General features: G+C 41.2%; 1 protein-coding gene across 2 annotated transcripts in view; it reads right to left on the bottom strand.

Moving 5' to 3' along the window:
• Window positions 1–202: 202 nt before the first annotated feature.
• Window positions 203–20110, bottom strand: part of LOC124619640 (splicing factor U2af 38 kDa subunit) — a 42038-nt gene continuing 22130 nt past the window's right edge. For both annotated transcript variants that reach the window (XM_047146161.1, XM_047146160.1), the window contains exons 6-8: window positions 19550–19683; window positions 17352–17450; window positions 203–497 (exon numbers count right to left, since the gene is read on the bottom strand). In XM_047146161.1, coding sequence (XP_047002117.1) covers window positions 323–497; window positions 17352–17450; window positions 19550–19683 — 408 coding nt within the window. In that variant the 3' untranslated portion in view covers window positions 203–322. The remainder of the gene's footprint in view (window positions 498–17351; window positions 17451–19549; window positions 19684–20110) is intronic.

The raw sequence follows: 20110 nt of genomic DNA, 5'->3' as shown, positions 1-20110 counted from the left end.
ATTTATTGTGGCTGTTTAACAATCCACAATGGAAAATATTTTTAGAAGTTAAAAGCTGATTGTGCTCTAAACATATGAGAATTACATTAGTGTATTTTGCTTCAAAATCAACTCTCTTTACTACCTAAAGATCTGTCATCCATTTATAACACAATTATACATTGTAACCTAAATTATTGTTCATGCCAGGAGCTCAGATGAATCAGGTTCTCACTTATTTTATTAAAACTTACTTAACATACTCAGTGCACTAGATGAACATACACAAAGTCTTTATGAACCTAATATTCACATTGGAAATGCACGACACTTAAGACTACACTTAGTAACGACCAGAACGGCCCTCTCGATCCTTGTCAGACCGACCGCGGTCACCTCCCTTCTTCCTACGGTCCCTGTCACGATCTCTATCACGGCCTCGTGATCTTGACCTTGAACGTCTATATCCAGCAATCCTTTCTCCATCACGGTCACGGCTTCGGCTGTGTGAACGGGATCTGGAAAGTGGGGGAAAAGTTAAATTTAGTAGAGTCTGAAGGTCCATTGAAAATGTAAACTAAAAGTATATTATCAACTAGCTCAATGCCCACTGCTTTGCTCATGTTTGTGTAATAATTAAATCAAAAATAATTTTATAAACATATATTAGGCCTACTAAAAATCATGAAATTAATGTGCAATTTCTTTTTCTATGCAATTCTGACAGTCAATTTGTTGTGGCGACTAATAGCTTTCTTTGATTTAGTTCATAAATTGTAAAAACTTCTGAGCTTTTCAAGCCAACTGGTTCTAAGACATGGTCTTTTCTGTACGTACTTCTGAACAAAAACCGATTCTGGCAGCTGGAGTCTGAGGTTTCTGTTGATCATGCCTTTTGCGTTCCTGTGGTGGTATTTCCACAGAATATTTCTTCTCCCCACACACATTTCTTTTTATCAATTCGAGAAGTGAAATACCAATTTTCATGGATTTAGCTTTTTTATATAACAATATATTTTCTTAAAAATTTTCATCCCATATTTCACACCCCTTTGGGGATTGAATTTCCAAAAACAGAAAAGACCAATTTTTTAAATTTCTGATCAAGAAGTCAAATACCAATTTTCATAGATGTAGCTTTAAAAATACTTTACAAGTTCTTTAATTTCACCCACTATTTTAAACCCTTATTGGTTGTATTTTTTTTAAAAAGGCTGAAATGTGTTTTTTATTTCTGACTGATTTGGGCTGGGAGATGACGAGTGAGTGGATGAGTGAGTGAGTGAGTGAGTGAGTGAGTCAGTCAGTCGACACACTGCCTTTTAGAGATTGTATTGAGAGCAAAGACGGACTAACAAAATTCTAAATATTTAACTCAGCAACACACTTCACTAAGAAATCGGTTGAGATTTCAAAAAGCCATTTAATAACAATTAACTTCAATGTGATGCAACGAAGCTAGCTATGCCCTTGGTACACATACATACTATTAAAATACCTGTGCACCTCCAGTAATACACAGCAATTTTATCACAGCTTGGTATAAATTGACAGAAATAAACCAATGTAATACACAAGTTTTTGAAATCTTGATTTTTTTACTGTGTACACACTTACCAGATGATTACGGCGGCATGGACATGAAGAGGACTACTGGTTCTATCCTTTAAGAAATTAGTCCATGAATCTACAAACTTTATTTCACACAAAATGCCACTCCTGATGTGTGTATTCCTACCAAATTTTCCAAAACTGAGCTACTACAGAGGGACCCCCTTTGTTTACACTATTGGTAATACCATAAATCAGTTTTTGTAAGTTTGACTAGAAAGTACGTTAAGTCACTGAAAAATGTTTCTCACATGGCACCATGAAATATCGCAAGGCTAACCCAGTATGTTTTCAACTTCTGCAGGCCATGACACGCACGCACGCACGCACGCACACACACTTTATGGATTTTTTTTCACCTGTTTTGAAAAAATAATTGACATTATATGAAACAAATTGTTTTGTAGATTATAAGTAAATTGCAAGAAGTCATAAACAGGGAACACAGTGGATGACAATGTTAACTGAATATCCTGTCTGGTTATTTAAGAGAGAAAGTTCATAAGAATTTCCCCTCTCCCCACCTATACTAGTAGTTGCTGTTGTGGTCTTCAGTCCAAAGACTGGTTTGACGCAGTTCTTCATGCTACTCTAGCCTGCGCAAGCATCATCTCCGAGTAATTATTGCAACCTACACCTCTCTGGCTGTATTCATGTCTATCTCCCTCTATGATTTTTAAACCCGACACTTCCCTCCAGTACTAAAATGGTGATCCCTCGATGCCTCAGAATGTGTCCTACTAAACAATCTCTTATTTTAGTCAAGCTGTAGCACAAAGTTCTCTGCTCCTCAATTCTATGCAGTACCACCTCATTAGTTATGATATCTACCCATCTAATCTTCAGCATTCTTCTGTAGAATCACATTTCAAAAGCTTCTATTTTATCATTTAAATATCCTTTCAAATGGTCTACAGAAGCTGTCATCCTACCTCTTAGTATTGTACCTCCATTATTTCAAAAGACTATTACAGACAAACTTAAGTGAAAATGTCAAGTCTGCAAACTGTGAATCTTGTGAAGATAGTTTTGCCCTGGTATAATAAGGGTTCCATTCATGGCAACTCCATTTTGTCATGAAACTACATTCAACACAATGTTCAAGGAGCTATTTCCCTTTCCCAACGCTATCATCCACTTCTGGTCATCAGTATTTTACTACAATGTGTAGATATTACAAAGACCATGCCCTGAATGGTCTTCTGGATTATATCCGAGTAGACCAACACATACATAATACCTCTGATCACTTTCATTACACTTACATACACTGCACATAATACTGCCTAACAAAGTATCGTAAGTATAACATTAAAAACCGACATAGTTCAGTATCAAGATTAGTAGGGCGGCTTTTAGAAACAGCCAAACCTAAAACATTTCAGTGAAAGGTCCAATCCTAACATGCAACAACTTAAGATGACATATGACTTCTTTCACTTTTAATACTCTTAGGGTATGTTTCACGCATTATTTATGATTTATGCAATATGTATAACAATAATGTAAACTACTGGATGGAAAAGTAAGGGAAGCGCAACTAATAGCCTGTAGAGGATTGGCACATGGCACACAGAACTGAAATGTTTCATTTTGATGTAAAAAGTGGAGAGAGCTTATACCTGTAAGTGGAGCACATGCTTTATGAAATTATTGAAACAAAATCTGGTTGGTTGGTTGGTTGGTTTAAATGCGGGAGAAGGGACCAAACTACGAGGTCATCGGTCCCTTGTTCCTAATAAAACACTGCCACAAGTTTGAGAATACACGGACGAAACATATAACACAAAACAGAAAGAAAGGAAAAGCCACAAGAACAATGGGAAGGCAATGAACACTAAAAGGAACAAACGAGGACAAGGAAACAACAAACACTAGAAACAAAGAGTAAAACATGAAAGCACATTACAGTGGCTGACCAACCACGAGAATAAAAAGGGAAAGCCAGCCACTCTGCAACACATTAAAACCTCCACTCTAAAGGCACTAGGGTGGACGACACATAGGGCAAAGGACATGCGCTAAAACCTACATAGAAGTATAAAACCCACACTCTCACGGATAAAATGTAAAACTGAAGTTGTTGTGGAGGCACTGTCGCCCAACACCAAAGGCAGGGTGCTGGGAAAGTTAAAAGTCTGCCGCAGAGTGGCTAAAAGTGGGCAGTCCAGCAAGACGTGGACGACTGTCATTTGGAAGCCGCAGCGACACTGAGTTGGGTCCTGCGACGGAGTAGGTAATGATGCGTTAGCCACGTATGGCCAATGCAGAGCTGGCAGAGGACAACTGATTCCCTGCGAGAGACCTGCATGGAAGACTTCCACACATTCGTAGTCTCCTTAATGACACACAGTTTGTTGTACATGCTGCTATGCCATTCCGTCTCCCGAAGCCAGGAAACCCTGCGGTGTAAGATAGAACACAGGTCAGCTTCGGAGATGCCTAACTCCAGAAGCTGTTTCTGCGTTGCCTGTCCGGCCAGCCTGTCAGCAAAATCGTTGTCGGGCATTCCAATGTATCCTGGGGTCCACACAAACACCACAGAATGGTGGGAATGTTCCAGGGCATAGATGGACTTCTGAATGGACAATACCAGAGGGTGGCGAGGGTAGCACTGGTCGATAGCTTGTAGGCTGCTCAATGAGTCAGCACACAGGAGAAATGACTCGCCAGAGCATGAACGGATGTACTCAAGAGCACGAGATATGGCCGCCAGCTCTGCAGTGAAAACACTGCGGCCAACTGGCGAGGAGTGCTGCTCAATATGTCGTCCATGAACATATGCGAAGCCTTCGTGACAATCAGCAATTGAGCTGTCGGTGTAAACCTCTTCGGAGCCCCGGAACACACCAAGGATCAAGAGGAAGTGACAGCGGAGAGCAGTGGGGTTAACGGAGTCCTTAGGGTCTTGCAAAAGGTCCAGACGAAGCTGCAGCCGAGGCATACACCATAGAGGCATACGTGAATGGTCCGCAAGTAGAGGTGGTAAAGGGAAGGTCTCCAGTTCGGAGAGAAGGGACCGCATGCGAACCGGAATCGTTAGCCCTGATCTGGGCCACCGATGCAGGAGACGGACTGCCGCGGGTGAGTAAAGGAGATGGTAATTCAGATGCTCAGGGGAACTATGAATGTGTGCTGCGTAACTGGCGAGCAGTTGGGCTCATCTGATCTGCAGTGGAGGGACACCAGCCTCCACCAGTACGCTGGTCACCGCACTTGTCCTAAAAGCTCCTGTCGCTAATGAAACCCCACAGTGGTGCACAGGGTCGAGTAAATGCAATGCTGAAGGCACTGCCGAACCATAAACCACACTCCCATAGTCAATTCGGGATCGGACAAGGGCTCTGTAGAGCTGCAGCAGCGTACAGCAATCTACACCCCCAACTGGGTGTTGCTCGGGCAATGGAGGGCATTGAAGTGGTGCCAGCACTTGTGCTTCAGCTGACAAAGCTGAGGGAGCCAAGTCAATCGAGTGTCGAAAACCAGTCCTAGGAATTGATATGTCTCCACTACAGTGAGTGGATCCAGAAATGTATGACACACGAGTTTGCGGCTGAAACCTGAAAGCTGTGGGCTAGAGCCCATCTTATACTGTTACTCGTTCCTGTGAACGGGAACACGTTATGCGGATCTTTGAGTCACTCGCGTCCATCTAGAAAAGTTTTTACCAAGTTTAACGAAGGTGATGTTGGCCTGATGTATTCGATGATGCTCATTGGCTACACTGTCAAAAGGATTGTTATAAGAAATACCAAATTAAGATCAACCCGATGATGCATAAATATGGCGAAACGCGTAGTTGAAAAATAAAACTGAAATTGCAACCAAGACTGTTTTTAACTAATACTGTTAAGCACTGGTTTGCTGTATGCCACATATGGATTGGAAGAATTGTTTAATCATCTGGGTGTGGAGGCGATCAGGCCCAGGAGCTGTGTCGAGGCAATGTGCAAGGGCACTGAGGAGCTCCCACTCTGTAAATGGGGCGTTATAGGATTCACTGCAACGTGTAGTGAATGGTGTAAGGACGTTCCCTTCCAGCTGCCGTTTGAGGGTGTGAAAGGCGAGGGGGTGGGGGTGGGGGCGGGGGGGTGGGGGGTAATTCTCCGACGCAGTGGCTCGAGCAAAGTACTGGTCAATCGTGTTTGTGTCAGTACATAACTCGCTATTTAGGGTAACACTGGGGACAGCTGTTGGGGCCTGGTACCGAAAAAAACGTGTGATCTTTGCCCAGACTTGGGAATGTGACGTATGGCACCCAATGGTGGAGACTTACCTCTCCCAACACTCCTCCTTCCATTTTTTGATAAGGTAGCGAACACGGGCACGGTGCCATTTAAAGGCTATGAGGTGCTCCAGGGAAGGGTGCTGCTTATGCCACTGTAGAGCTCGTCGACACTCCGTAATTGTTTCAGCGACTTCCGGCAACCACCAAGGGACTGGCTTATGCCTCGTGCACCCTAAAGAGCAGAGAACACGTTTTCTGCCGCAGAAACAATTGTGCTAGTCACCTGTTCAACCATCACATCAATGTTACCATGTGGGGGAGATTCAGCGGTGACAGCAGAGGTGGAAGTTCCCCATTCCGCCTTGTTTAAACCCCATCTGGGCAGGTGTCCGTGTGCTTGGTGCTGGGGCAGTGACAGGAAGATGGGGAAGTGGTCACTACAACACAGGTTGTCATGTGCTCTCCAGTGGATAGGTGGGAGAAGTCCTGGGCTGTAAAATGATAAATCAATGGCCAAGTAACTACCACGAGCCACACTGGAATGTGTGGCGGCCCCAGTATTTAAGAGGCAGATGTCAAATTGAGACGTAAAATTTCGACATCTCTGCCTCGGTCAGTACGCATGGTACCACCCCACAAGGGGTTATGGGCATTAAAATCTCCCAGAAGTAGGAAAGGTTTAGGGAGTTGACCAATAAGTGCACCTAATACATTCAGGGGTACTGCACCATCTGGAGGGAGATATACATTGCAGACATTTATTTCCTGTGTCATCCTTATTCTGACAGCCACAGTTTCAAGAGGGGTTTTAAGAGGCACATGTTCACTACAGACCGAGTTTAGGACACAAACGCAAACTCCACCTGACACTCAATTATAGTCACTACGGTTCCTGTAATATCCCTTATAGCCACAGAGGGCAGGGGTCCACATTGCTGGGAACCAGGTTTCCTGGAGGGCAATGCAGATGGCAGGTGTAAAGCTTAACAGTTGCCATAGCTCAGCCGGACAGTGGAAAAAACCGCCGCAATTCCATTGGAGGATGACACTGTGAGACTGGGAAGGCATGGAACATTCAATGAGGCAGTTTACGCCTCAGAGTCACCTGCTGCCACCTATTTATTGCCTGAGCAGTCTATATCCATTGAGGGTCTGGCGCCAAAATCTCCACCCCATCCTCAGTCGCAGAGCTTGTAGGTAGCGGTGGTGTGGGTGTCACCGCAACTTCCTTGGTCTTAGGGGTTTTCTTTCTGGATTTCTCTCACTGCTTCTTGGACTTTCCTGGCTGGGAGGACATCACTGGCTCAGTCTTCGGGACTGAGGATGAGCATGAAGCCATACGACCAGCTGCTTTTGGGCTTTTCAGCCACTGGCGGTTGTCGTCTTTCCCACTAGAAGAAACCTGGGAAGGGAGCTACGCAAGGGACGCCTTCCTAGCGAGAGAAGCCAAAGAAGACTTACGCTTCTCCAGCTTAGAAGTGGGGACTGACGTCCCTGATGGTTGGGAGAAGGGGGGGTTGCTCCTGAAGTAGGTGGTGCAAGAGCAACAGAGAGGGAAATGCCCCCCTCCATCATGGGGGCAGGTGTAGTCTTCCACCTCTGAGAGGTGACCTGGGTTGGCAGAGCTGATGGTGCCAGAACTGTTGCAGTGGCAGTGTAAGACGATGTCATGCGCACAGGATGCAGGCGTTCAAACTTTCTCTTAGCCTTAGTGTAGGTCAGTCTGCCCAGGGTCTCTTACTCCATTATTTTCCTTTCTTTCTGGAGAATCCTGCAGTCAGGCAAGCAAGGCGAATTGCGCTCTCCGCAGCTGACACAGATGGGAGGCAGGGCACATGGAGTATCGGGATGTGATGGGTGTCCGCAATCTCAGCATATGACACTGGAAGTACAGCGGGAAGACATATGGCCAAACTTCAAACACTTAAAGCACCGCATCAGGGGAGGGATAAAGGGCTTTACATCACACCGATAGACCATCACCTTGACCTTCTCGGGCAATGTATCACTCTGAAAGGCCAAGATGAAGGCACCAGTGGCAACCTGATTATCCTTCGGACCCCAGTGGACACGCCGGATGAAATGTACACCTCGCCGCTCTAAATTGGTGCGCAGCTCATCGTTGGACAGTGAAATATGATACCCTGGACCATATTTAAGCTCTGATGGTTACAGGAACATCCCCCAGCTTGTCGCAAGCAACTCCCGCAACTGGGCAGAGGATGCTGTTTTGATCAAGACTGGCCCAGATCTAACTTTGGACAAGACCTCCACCTCCCCAAACTTGTTCTCTAGATGCTCAACAAAAAACTGAGGCTTCATCGCCATGAAAGATTCCCCATCAGCTCTCTAACATACAAGATCCGCTGCCATCCTTAGCCTGACGTTACTCCATTGGTGTGGCCAGGGAGGAGAATGATTTGGGGTCGTACATCTGTGTGTTGAATTGATCTTGTGATCACTTAGAGACTGCTGGTGTTTCACCACCAGCAAGAGATAATGGACTACGCTTCATTGTGTGTCATCCGCCCTGATGCCACCCACTCCGACCAGGGGCCCTCTCCAGACACCACCCAGCCACAGCGAAGGCCACCTGGCAGTATGGCCATTGCTTGGAGTCCCGATGAACCAGGGGGATGGGCATATACCCCTTGGCATATGTGCGGAGTTAATGGCACAGGCATCAGCAGAGCGATCCCTGTGGGATCAGGGGGCTACAACCAACAGGGTACATGGCGGCCCCACCACAACGGACTGGCTACCGTGCTGGATATCAGGTGCAAAGAAGTCCATGGTTATCGTCGACACAAAAATCGACACTGCATAGTGCATGGTGGAAAATGCACCCAGGTAGGTGTCCCCGGCCAAGAGATGGATAATGGGCAGACAGCAATGCAACAACAAGAAAGTGGGGTAAAGATCTCAATGCACAATGGACACGATGCACCTTGTAAGGTGCCCTTCCCCAATTGGCTCGCCCTTTGGGAAAATTTTGAAGAATGGAGGTCAAACCCTACAGGGGACCATCACAAAGGCTGAAACATGTGAAACTCCTTTTAGTTGCCTCATACGACATGCAGGAATACCTTGGGCCTATTGTAACCCCCGGGCCCACAGGGGGAAACAAGATCTCTTGTTATCCAAGCAGTCACACAGAACACTTGACTAGAAATAAATAACCATGGTTAGCTATGCCCAAGAAATACAGGAAGACATTCAGGCAGAGCCGTTAACACTGCTGAAAATGGTGAGGTATGTTCAACCATTAGGCACGCACAGAGATCCGCATTACACTAAATTTAAAAATTGTTTGTGAAGAACTAAATAGGGTTCCAAACCTCCCCTCCCTCTCTTGCTTTCAAACAGTTCTGGATTCAGGATTGACCACAGCGAAACAGGTCACTCCACAGGATTCAGGATTGACCATAGCGAAACAGGACACTCTACAGAAGTCAGTTTACAAATGTTTTTCATCATATTAAAAGTTATTCTGTGGTACATGTGTCTTATACAATTACTACGCTTAGACATATCTTCACTTTCTACTTGTCATATATTCAACAATGTCAATAGTTTGAAAGAATTATAGGAAACCCTGTGCCATGTCATTCTCTAATGGCTGTGTCTTGCATCTGTTCACTGGTCATAATGTGTGCAGAGAGAGAGAGAGAGAGAGAGAGAGAGAGAGAGAGAGAGAGAGAAGAAGTATCAGCAGCAGCAGTAGTAGTAGTACTAAAAAGCTGACTTGTCAATAATTGTAGTGCGAGGACCTGAAGTAGATTTTTAAAAACTCTAAAAACCAGTAAAGAATGAATTGCAAATATGAAAATGTAATTAATTGTAGGTACAGGATACAATATACTTTGAGGCATTTATCAAAATGCTGTGTGAATTTTTGCACATTTACCTGTGTACTTACTATTATCATGATCATCCATTTTTCTCACAATTACTTTCTCATCTCAACCTACAGCTTCTTTAAAAAGTTTCTACTTCTACTACAGAAGTTTGTGTGCATGTTTGAAACTGCTGTTATTGTGCAGAAGTCACCATCTCCTCATGTTTTTTGTACACAACAGAAGTTACCAAGTTTTGTGGCATTTACTGCCATGATACACCATTCTCATTTATGCTTGTGATCACACACTGATCACTGTGATATAATGCTGGATAGTACAGCTTATATTTTACCACATTTCCACTTTTTTAAAAATATGTAGGGTCATTCCTTGTCAGTTCAACCAGGGGCTCCAGCTCATAGTCTCAGATTTGACTGAAATTCAGTACACTAATCCTACCATGTGTGGAACACTCGTGTACAAAGTATTAGTTTCCCCTACCAATTAGTTCCAGAAGTATGACTCGTGAAAGAAGGTGGCGTGACCCGGAAATTGCAACCCACATCTGGCAATCTATCTTCAGACCCAACTTCAGGTCTTAATAACTTTGGAACTATTACACACAGTCCAGTGAATTTTTTACAACCCAGTAACATCCGTTTAGAGAACACACTCCATGGATCAAAACACCAACATATTTCTGAGGGAAAATAAAAAATTCCAAAATGTGATTAAAAAATGTAATACGTTAAAAGGTACATTATGTAGGTGCCATCTATGCCAAATATAATTAGCTAAAAAAGGGTATAAATTTTTGTGGTAAGCTTAATGTGACCTAAACGCACACAGAACTCATCATGCCCATATCAGTCAAAAAAACTGAGTTACAAGCACACGAAAATATGAAAATTTGAAAAATTACCTGGAAAAACATGGATTTTCGAAGAGTGGTAGCACAAAAGGGATAAGTGGTATCCAAGCCAAATTTCACACACTGCATAAGTAGACCATAATGATATATCATCTCAAAATTTCAGCATGTTATTGCAGGACATTTGTGTACAATAGAAGTTGACAGATGTATTTGGTGATATGGCCATTGTTCCACAACACAATTTTGTAAAAACATATTGTAAACTGTTCTGCCTCTTCTTATCCTCTCCCACAACCGTTTAATCACTAAGCAAGACAGATTAACACAACCTATCATTAATGTTTACTGCACCTTAACTGCTCAAAACCAGTCGATTGTGCTTCGAACAGAAGTTCTCCCACACTTTAGCTACTGTACTCTGTACATTGAGTGGCAAACTGTACTGTCTTCCTGACACTGTGGTAGGAACTGGAACCGTCATAAGAATACGTTCAAAAGGAATCCAACACCTGTCTGCCAAACATGGCCAATGAAATGATCTTGCTGGTCCTGCTGGTGCCTTGAAGTTCACAAATACATCACCTTCTGCTTCGTAGCACTCTGCAACACATCCTCAGTACCATTTGTCATCATCATAAACAGCAATAACATAGCAACCTAGTTGTATGTTGCTGCTTTTGCTTGTGAGTCCTGAGTCAGACATACTGTGAAGACACACATTGTGCATGAACCTATAGTTATAACTGGACAGTCTGCTCATCTGCACACTGTCAGAGTCTGCTGGAGAGAAGTGATGATGGCCCCTTGTGCCTGCAACAGTTTTAACGTGTTCTAGTCTGCTTTTTAGCAACTGACTGATTTCACCTCATCTTTCGAAACATAGAATGACTGTACGCCAGAGATATTTTTCTGTACCCAGGTAAATAATTGAAGAGGTGTTAGACTGTGACCTTCTGTAGGGTGCTGCAGACTAGCTCGTGATGCCATGCGCTTAATGGTAGCACCAATACCATCACATACATTTTTACCATGACTTGTTGCGAAAAAATTCCATTCTGCATGAATCTGAAAATCATGGTAACGTATGCATAAATTTTTGAGATTTTTACAGTTTTTGTACTAACTGCCCTATCACTGAAGTATTTTGCAAAATGTATGTGAGGCAGCTTGTTTTTCACATAAGCCATGACAGTGCGAATGTGGGCATGAACTGCAATGGCATCTTGAATTAAACAGTCACTAAAAATGCAAAGGTTCATGACAGACACATCACCTGATTCACCTCTATAGTAAATCGCAAATGGCTGGAGAGTTGCTTGACTGTTGTCCCAATGATATCCTTGGATGACATCTTGAACTATAAATACATAATTTTCAGAAAAGTTACTATAATTTCATCTTCTTTCAAATTATCCTTAATACACTGGAGATAAGCCGTTTGTGCTGTTGCTGTGTGTGGTCAGTTTGTTCGTTTTTTTTTTTTTTTTTGACAACACATTTCAACAAAATCTTCCACTGTACTTCACTTTGTTTCAAGACTTGTGCGATCCATGTGTGTCCATTGTTTATAAGAAACTAGTTCGTCATCCATAAGGAGTTCACCATACAGTTTGTTATTCATGTGTTCAAGATTTGCCTTACCAGGACACTTTTCACACCTGTGTATAATGCACTGGTAGGAACTGATGTCACACACTAGCAGCTTCCTTGCACCTTTGTAATCCAGGCAGAATCCTTTATAGCAGCAAATATCAGCTTAGCATTTTGATGGGTCTGTCATACACAAACATTGTGTGTGCCCCTTGCACTTACAGGCACAACCCATTTTGGCCGAAGATTGAAAAAAGATGATAAACCTACTTTGGTATTGGGATACTTTTCCTTGAATTCTACATATATTTCTGATATGTTGCATAGCAACAGTCTTTTTTGCATCTGTACATGTACATTTCACATTTTCACCGTTAAATGATCTTTCTTTCCAAGCATTATTCAGCTGCAGTCATTTTCATAAAACTCTGACACTAGCACCTTTAATTCTGAGCTCAATTGCTTACCCTGAGCTTTCTGAAGTTGTGAAAGCACTCCTTGGTTGCTTTTATTTTCCTAGCTTGCTTTACCATACATGTAGAAACACTGAATTCCTCTGCAGTGTAGTCAATAGACCAGCTGGAAGGTACAAGGGTAAGAATAGCTACTTTTTTCTGGCGTGTGGATATGGCACATTTTTCTTTAAAATCATGCATAATTTTGTCCAAATCAGAGCATTTCTGGCATGATTTCTGTTCCTTTGGAGCAGATAGTTCTTCCTCTTCCATCATTAATGTGTCAGCCATTTTGTGTTTTAATTCCATTTGAGCTTCTTGTAGTTTTCTTCTACCTGTCTCTCTTCCCAACTTTGTGTGTCTTCATGGGAGACAAACCAAGAGCAGTCACTTAAGTATTTAATTGCTCATCTGCTGTGGTTGTAGGTGGCTGATACTCTTCGTCACTGTCATGTAAATTATCAGAATATTCTTCATTTTTTTAGCAGTGTAACACACCTGGAACATAACTTTTGTCCTGGTTTCATGTTAAGTCCCATGCACTGATTCACTTTCAATATTGATTTTATGTCAATTTCTCTGAGGCTACACTTCACTGTCTTCTTATGAATCCGAAATGAATCAAAACAACTTCTTTGTAAGAAAGAATACTTATCCAGAAACACTTTCATATTATGATAAACACTAAAGTTGCCTGGAACTTTACTTCTTGTGCCCACAGGGTGTATCCCGGATCTCCAAAGCAACAAATCTTTGTCCGATTCATCCAGATCATACTGTACAAAGTGAATGCCACATTTTGTTCCATATGTTGTTTTATGACATTCAGATGCTTGTGCTCTACCGACACTGCAACTTGTTTGAACAAAAGCACCACTAGTATACTCTTCTGCCTCCATACTGACTTTCCACAACAGTACTGACAAGTCTGAACTAGAATCTTAAAAAAACATGAGTAACCTGTAACTGTTGCTTGTTTCCATTGTTGTTCCTGCCTAACAATGACTCATTCTGTCCCTGAAATCTACCATTGTTTAGCTTTGTTGCCTAATGGTTCCCAACAAGTGCTGCAGCTTTATCTGAAACAAGCTGTCTGCATCATCACTATTACTTGCTAAAGCGTGTTAAAAGAAATGTAACCAAATACATCTCTGTCAACTTTTATAGTACACAAATGCCTTGCAGTAACAAGTTGAAATTTTGCCACGTATTATATTATGGTCTACTTATGAAGTGTTTGAATTTTGGCTTGTATATCACTTGTCCCTTTTGTGCTACCACACTTAGAAGATCATATTTTTCCAGTAATTTTTCAAATTTTTGTATTTTTGTGTACATGTAACTCTGTTTGTGTGACTGATACGAGCAAGATGAGTTCTGTGTGTGTTTAGGCCACATTAAGTTAACCAGAAAAAAAAAAATTATACCCTTTTTGAGTGAATTATATTTGGCATACAGAGCACCTACAATATGTACCTTTTAACGTATTTCATTTTTTTAATCACATTTTGGATTTTTTTTATTTTCCCTCAAAAATTTGTTGTTGGTGTTTTGATTCATAGAGTGTGTTCTCTAAGTGGTTGTTACTGGGTTGTAAAAATTTCACTGGATTGTGTGGAATAGTACCAAAGTTATTAAGACCTGAAGTTGGGTCTGAAGATAGTTGCCAGTTGTTGTTGTTGTTGTTGTTGTTGTTGTTGTTGTCTTCAGTCCTGAGACTGGTTTGATGCAGCTCTCCATGCTACTCTATCCTGTGCAAGCTTCTTCATCTCCCAGTACTCACTGCAACCTACATCCTTCTGAATCTGCTTAATGTATTCATCTCTTGGTCTCCATCCACGATTTTTACCCTCCACGCTGCCCTTCAATGCTAAATTTGTGATCCCTTGATGCCTCAGAACATGTCCTACCAACCGATCCCTTCTTCTTGTCAAGTTGTGCCACAAACTCCTCTTCTCCCCAATTCTATTCAATACCTCCTCATTAGTTATGTGATCTACCCCTCTCATCTTTAGCATTCTTCTGTAGCACCACATTTCGAAAGCTTCTATTCTCTTCTTGTCCGAACTATTTATCGTCCATGTTTCACTTCCATACATGGCTACATTCCATACAAATACTTTCAGAAACGAATTCCTGACACTTAAATCTATACTCGATGTTAACAAATTTCTCTTCAGAAACGCTTTCCTTGCCATTGCCAGTCTACATTTTATACCCTCTCTACTTCGACCATCATCAGTTATTTTGCTCCCCAAATAGCAAAACTGATCTATTACTTTAAGTGTCTCATTTCCTAATCTAATTCCCTCAGCATCACCCGACCTAATTTGACTACATTGCATTATCCTCATTTTGCTTTTGTTGATGTTCATCTTACATCCTCCTATCAAGACACTGTCCATTCCGTTCAACTGCTCTTCGAAGTCCTTTGCTGTCTCTGACAGAATTACAATGTCATCGGCGAGCCTCAACGTTTTTATTTATTCTCCATGGACTTTAATACCTACTCCGAATTTTTCTTTTGTTTCCTTTACTGCTTGCTCAATATACAGATTGAATAACATCGGGGACAGGCTACAACCCTGTCTCAATCCCTTCCCAACCGCTGCTTCCCTTTCACGTCCCTCGGCTTTTATAACTGTCATCTGGTTTCTGCACAAATTGTAAATAGCCTTTCACTCCCTGTATTTTACCCTTGCCACCTTTAGAATTTGAAAGAGTATTCCAGTCAACATTGTCAAAAGCTTTCTCTAAGTCTACAAATGCTAGAAATGTAGGTTTGCCTTTCCCTAATCTATTTTCTAATGTAAGTCATACGGTCAGTATTGCCTGACGTGTTCCAACATTTCTGTGGAATTCAAACTGATCTTCGCCGAGGTCGGCTTCTACCAGTTTTTCCATTCGTCTGTAAATAATTCGCGTTAGTATTTTGCAGCTGTGACTTATTAAACTGATAGTTCGGTAATTTTCACAGCTGTCAACACCTGCTTTCTTTGGGATTGGAATAATTATATTCTTCTTGAAGTCTGAGGGTATTTCGCCTGTCTCATTCATCTTGCTCACCAGATGGTAGAGTTTTGTCATGACTGGTTCTCCCAAGGCTGTCAGTAGCTCTAATGGAATGTTGTCTACTCCCAGGGCCTTGTTTCGACTCAGGTCGTTCAGTGCTCTGTCAAACTCTAGACACAGTATCATATTTCCCATTTCATCTTCATCTACATCCTCTTCCATTTCCATAATATTGTCCTCAAGTACATCGCCCTTGTATAGACCCTCTATATACTCCTTCCACCTTTCTGCTTTCCCTTCTTTGCTTATAACTGGGTGTCCATCTGAGCTCTTCATATTCATACAAGTGGCTCTCTTTTCCCCAAGGTCTCTAATTTTCCTGTAGGCAGTATCTATCTTACCCCTAGAGAGATAAGCCTCTACATCCTTACATTTGTCCTCTAGCCATCCCTGCTTAGCCATTTTGCACTTCCTGTCGATATTTTTGAGACGTTTGTATTCCTTTTTGCCTGTTTCATTTACTGCATTTTTATATTTTCTCCTTTCACCAATTAAATTCAATATTTCTTCTGTTACCCAAGGATTTCTACTAGCCCTCGTCTTTTTACCTACTTGATCCTCTGCTGCCTTCACCACTTCATCCCTCAGAGCTACCCATTCTTCTTCAACTGTATTTTTTTCCCCATTCCTGTCAATTGTTCACTTATGCTCTCCCTGAAACTCTCTACAAGCTCTGGTTTAGTCAGTTTATCCAGGTCCCATATCCTTAAATTCCCACCTTTTTGCAGTTTCTTCAGTTTTAATCTACAGTTCATAACCAATAGATTGTGGTCAGAGTCCACATCTGCCCCTGGAAATGTCTTACAATTTAAAACCTGGTTCCTAAATCTCTGTCTTACCATTATATAATCTATCTGATACCTTCTAGTATCTCCAGGATTCTTCCGTGTATACAACCTTCTTTTATGATTTATATGTGTTAGCTATGATTAAGTTATGCTCTGTGCAAAATTCTACCAGACGGCTTCCTCTTTCATTTCTCTCCCCCAATCCATATTCACCCACTATGTTTCCTTCTCTCCCTTTTCCTACTCTCGAATTCCAGTCACCCATAACTATTAAATTTTCATCCCCCTTCACTACCTGAATAATTTCTTTTATCTCATCATACATTTCATCAATTTCTTCATCATTTGCAGAGCTAGTTGGCATATAAACTTGTACTACTGTAGTAGGCATGGGCTTTGTGTATATCTTGGTCACAATAATGCGTTCACTATGATGTTGGTAACAGCTTACCTGCACTCCTATTTTTTTATTCATTATTAAACCTACTCCTGCATTACCCCTATTTGATTTTGTATTTATAACCCTGCATTCACCTGACCAAAAGTCTTGTTCCTCCTGCCACCGAACTTCACTAATTCCCACTATATCTAACTTCAACCTATCCATTTCCCTTTTTAAATTTCCTAACCTACCTGCCCGATTAAGAGATCAGACATTCCACACTCTGATCCGTAGAACGCCAGTTTTCTTTCTCCTGATAACGACGATAATTCTGAAACTATTTGGCAGGGGAACTTAAAATTTTGTACATGTGTGTTCCACACTTGGTACCATTGGTGTGCTAAATTTCAGCCAAATCTGAGACTTATCAGCTGGAACATTATCTCAAATTGGTTGAATTGACATGGAATGACCCTATATGTATAATATTGTGCAAAAGCTTGTACACACAAAGAAGAAATTTAAGTTTTTACCTTCTGCCCCTCCTGCGTCTGCTATACAAATAACGACGAAGCTCTCTTGATATTGGTTTCAAGTGCATGAAATTGCAGAAACCACTGCGAGTGCACTCTCTGAAACAAAGTACCAGGAGTTCCAAATCAATAACTAATTAGAAACTCTTAAAATTTTAGTGCCTAGATATTGGTGTGTAAATTTTTATTTTGAAGAGCAAACACACACACACACACACACACACACACACACACACACAAAACCAGCTACTGGTATCGGGTTTCGGGACAGCTGCTTAACAATATAGGTAAGGGTCATTTTACATCTGTAGATGAAGCTCTGGTAGTTTAGGTCAGATGCAGAATTAATTTGATGGTTTCAGACCTGTGGGATGGGCTTGGATGAATGTGCTGAGGGTGGTGATGAGTGGGCAGCGCATCGTCAGGCAGCCAACTGTGGAAATACCCACATACCTTGCTTTTTATGAATATCTATAACATTGAAACTGCAATTTACGTGAAGCCAAATGCAGCCTGAACTGAAGTGTCTTTACAAAAGAACAACTCAGCAGCAGTACACATTCCTACAAAAGATACATTAATTCTAACACAAATACAGCCAACAAATACATTTACAAAGAACACTCAAATCACTGCACAACAAATGAAATGCAAGATTAACCAATAGCACTGAAGTGAGTACTGCTAGACATCATTGTTCATTTCCTAAATTAGCATCGAATGGCGACTTGCACTGTAAGACCATAGTGGTCCAATTTCTGCCAATTCATTACTTTGGAGCTGCAGAGGATAAAGTACTGCTATTCAGTATGATCAGATTGTCAATGCTGCAAGGACAGCAAATTTCAGCTATTGATACTGAATGAAATATCACAGCTGCAACTGTTGAGAAACTTTGATCTAAAAGTCTGCAGTTCACAAATGGTTCACGCAGACAATACAACACAAATTTCAAGTTAACAGTGATTAATGAAGCAAAGGATAAGAACAGATTGAAAATAATCAGTTCTACACATTAAACTTTCAGGGGACCATGTCAGGGAAGGCTTCTTAAGCTGGAGCCACAGGTTGTTCAATACCTGAGAGAAATGCATGAAGGGCTTTATTCAAAAAGCTGGAACTGTAAAACTGCATTTGTCAATGAATTCAAAGCAAGTGTGGGCTGGTGCCTGACTATCATGAAGAGGGTGGTGCTTATGTATTGATGCAGAACAATAGCTCAGCAACTTCCCACGGCATTTGACAAAAAATTACTTTTGCATCTGTGTCATACAATCAAAAATAGACAGTAACTGTTTACAATATATACACTCCTTTAGACAAATCTGAATATGCTTTACAACAGCAAATGCGTTTGTGATTCTGATGAGCCAAAATATGGAGATAAAAAATGTGGAAATACCAAGGAAGAACACTGAAATGAAAACTAAAAAAAGATAGTGGAGGCAGAACAACCATGAAAAATACTGTGCCTCAATTCCAGTTCCTTCCAAACACCTGGAAAAAAACTACTTTTGCAAAGCTTTCCACATGATCATCTGAAGTAATGTGTATGACTGCAGTAATTTCTTTATAATGCCACAATCTATTATTGCTCCCATTCTGAAGACATCTGTTCCTCAACTCAAACTTCTGACACCTTTAAATTTGTCATTAAATCTTCCTATCACTACTTTATATTGGCTCAAAGTATTAAATTTTTTCCTGAACTGTCTCTGTGCTAGTCACAGCCGCACACTTCAAGTAGAATGTATGAACAGAAAAGAATTGCGACAATCAGTGTCCAGGCAATCCAACACAATTCAATTAAACTGTTGTCTTATCAATATACTAGCATTAAAATGGTGCAACAATTATCTTAGAAACAGTACATAAAGCTATACTAGTACAACCACTAAAATGGATACACAATAGGAAGCAGAATGACTGTCATCCAACAGATTACTGAAGTTTTCCACTAAGTGACAAAATAATATAAATGAAATAGTTTCTTTAAGACGCTTATTTTTAGAGTATACTATATCACAAATATTTAGGTAATTCATTAGGAATTCAGCAAATTCGAGTTACCTTAGCATGGCTTAGAAGAAACAAGTGTTCCACTGGAGACACACACAGTTTTAACAGTTGAACCTAATCACATATAAAAAAATTTCAAACTAATTTGTGTGCGCATTTCATATTAACTACGTACTTACCCCATTTCATACTGACGACAACAAGCTTCACGGAAATCTGTGACAGGACTCAATTCTGCATACACAGGACGCCCTCCAAACCAACGGTTGTTCAAATCAGCAACAGCTTTCTCTGCATCTTCTTCACGCCTGAACTAAAAGTAGAGAACACTTCAAATGCCAACTGGTAAGTTTCTTTGAACGTGTACTTGCCCGATGAACAAAAATTATGTCAGTATATAAAACGTTACACACTATCTATGGAAGAACTGAATTTTTAATATATCCAAAATAGCAATTTTGATTAACACACCTCAATTTTGCAACTGATGTGAAGACAAGTTCAACACACAAAATAACATGCCAAACAACTATACATGTAAAGAAATAATAATTCACTGCAGGAATCACAAAGCAGCACACGCATACACACAAGAAGAAAAACAGGATGCAGGTTAGTGTTTGGCTTCTGTCAACAGTGTCAATGGAGACTGACCCCAAGCTTGAATCAGCCAAGTATGAAGAAAAGAAATCAGCTGTACTCTTTTCAGAGAAACTGTCCCTGTAATCAACTCAAGTGAT

The sequence above is a fragment of the Schistocerca americana genome, chromosome 6 (genome assembly GCF_021461395.2).
Source record: "Schistocerca americana isolate TAMUIC-IGC-003095 chromosome 6, iqSchAmer2.1, whole genome shotgun sequence".
Classification (NCBI taxonomy): domain Eukaryota; kingdom Metazoa; phylum Arthropoda; class Insecta; order Orthoptera; family Acrididae; genus Schistocerca; species Schistocerca americana.
This window is presented reverse-complemented; position numbering and strand designations above follow the sequence as displayed.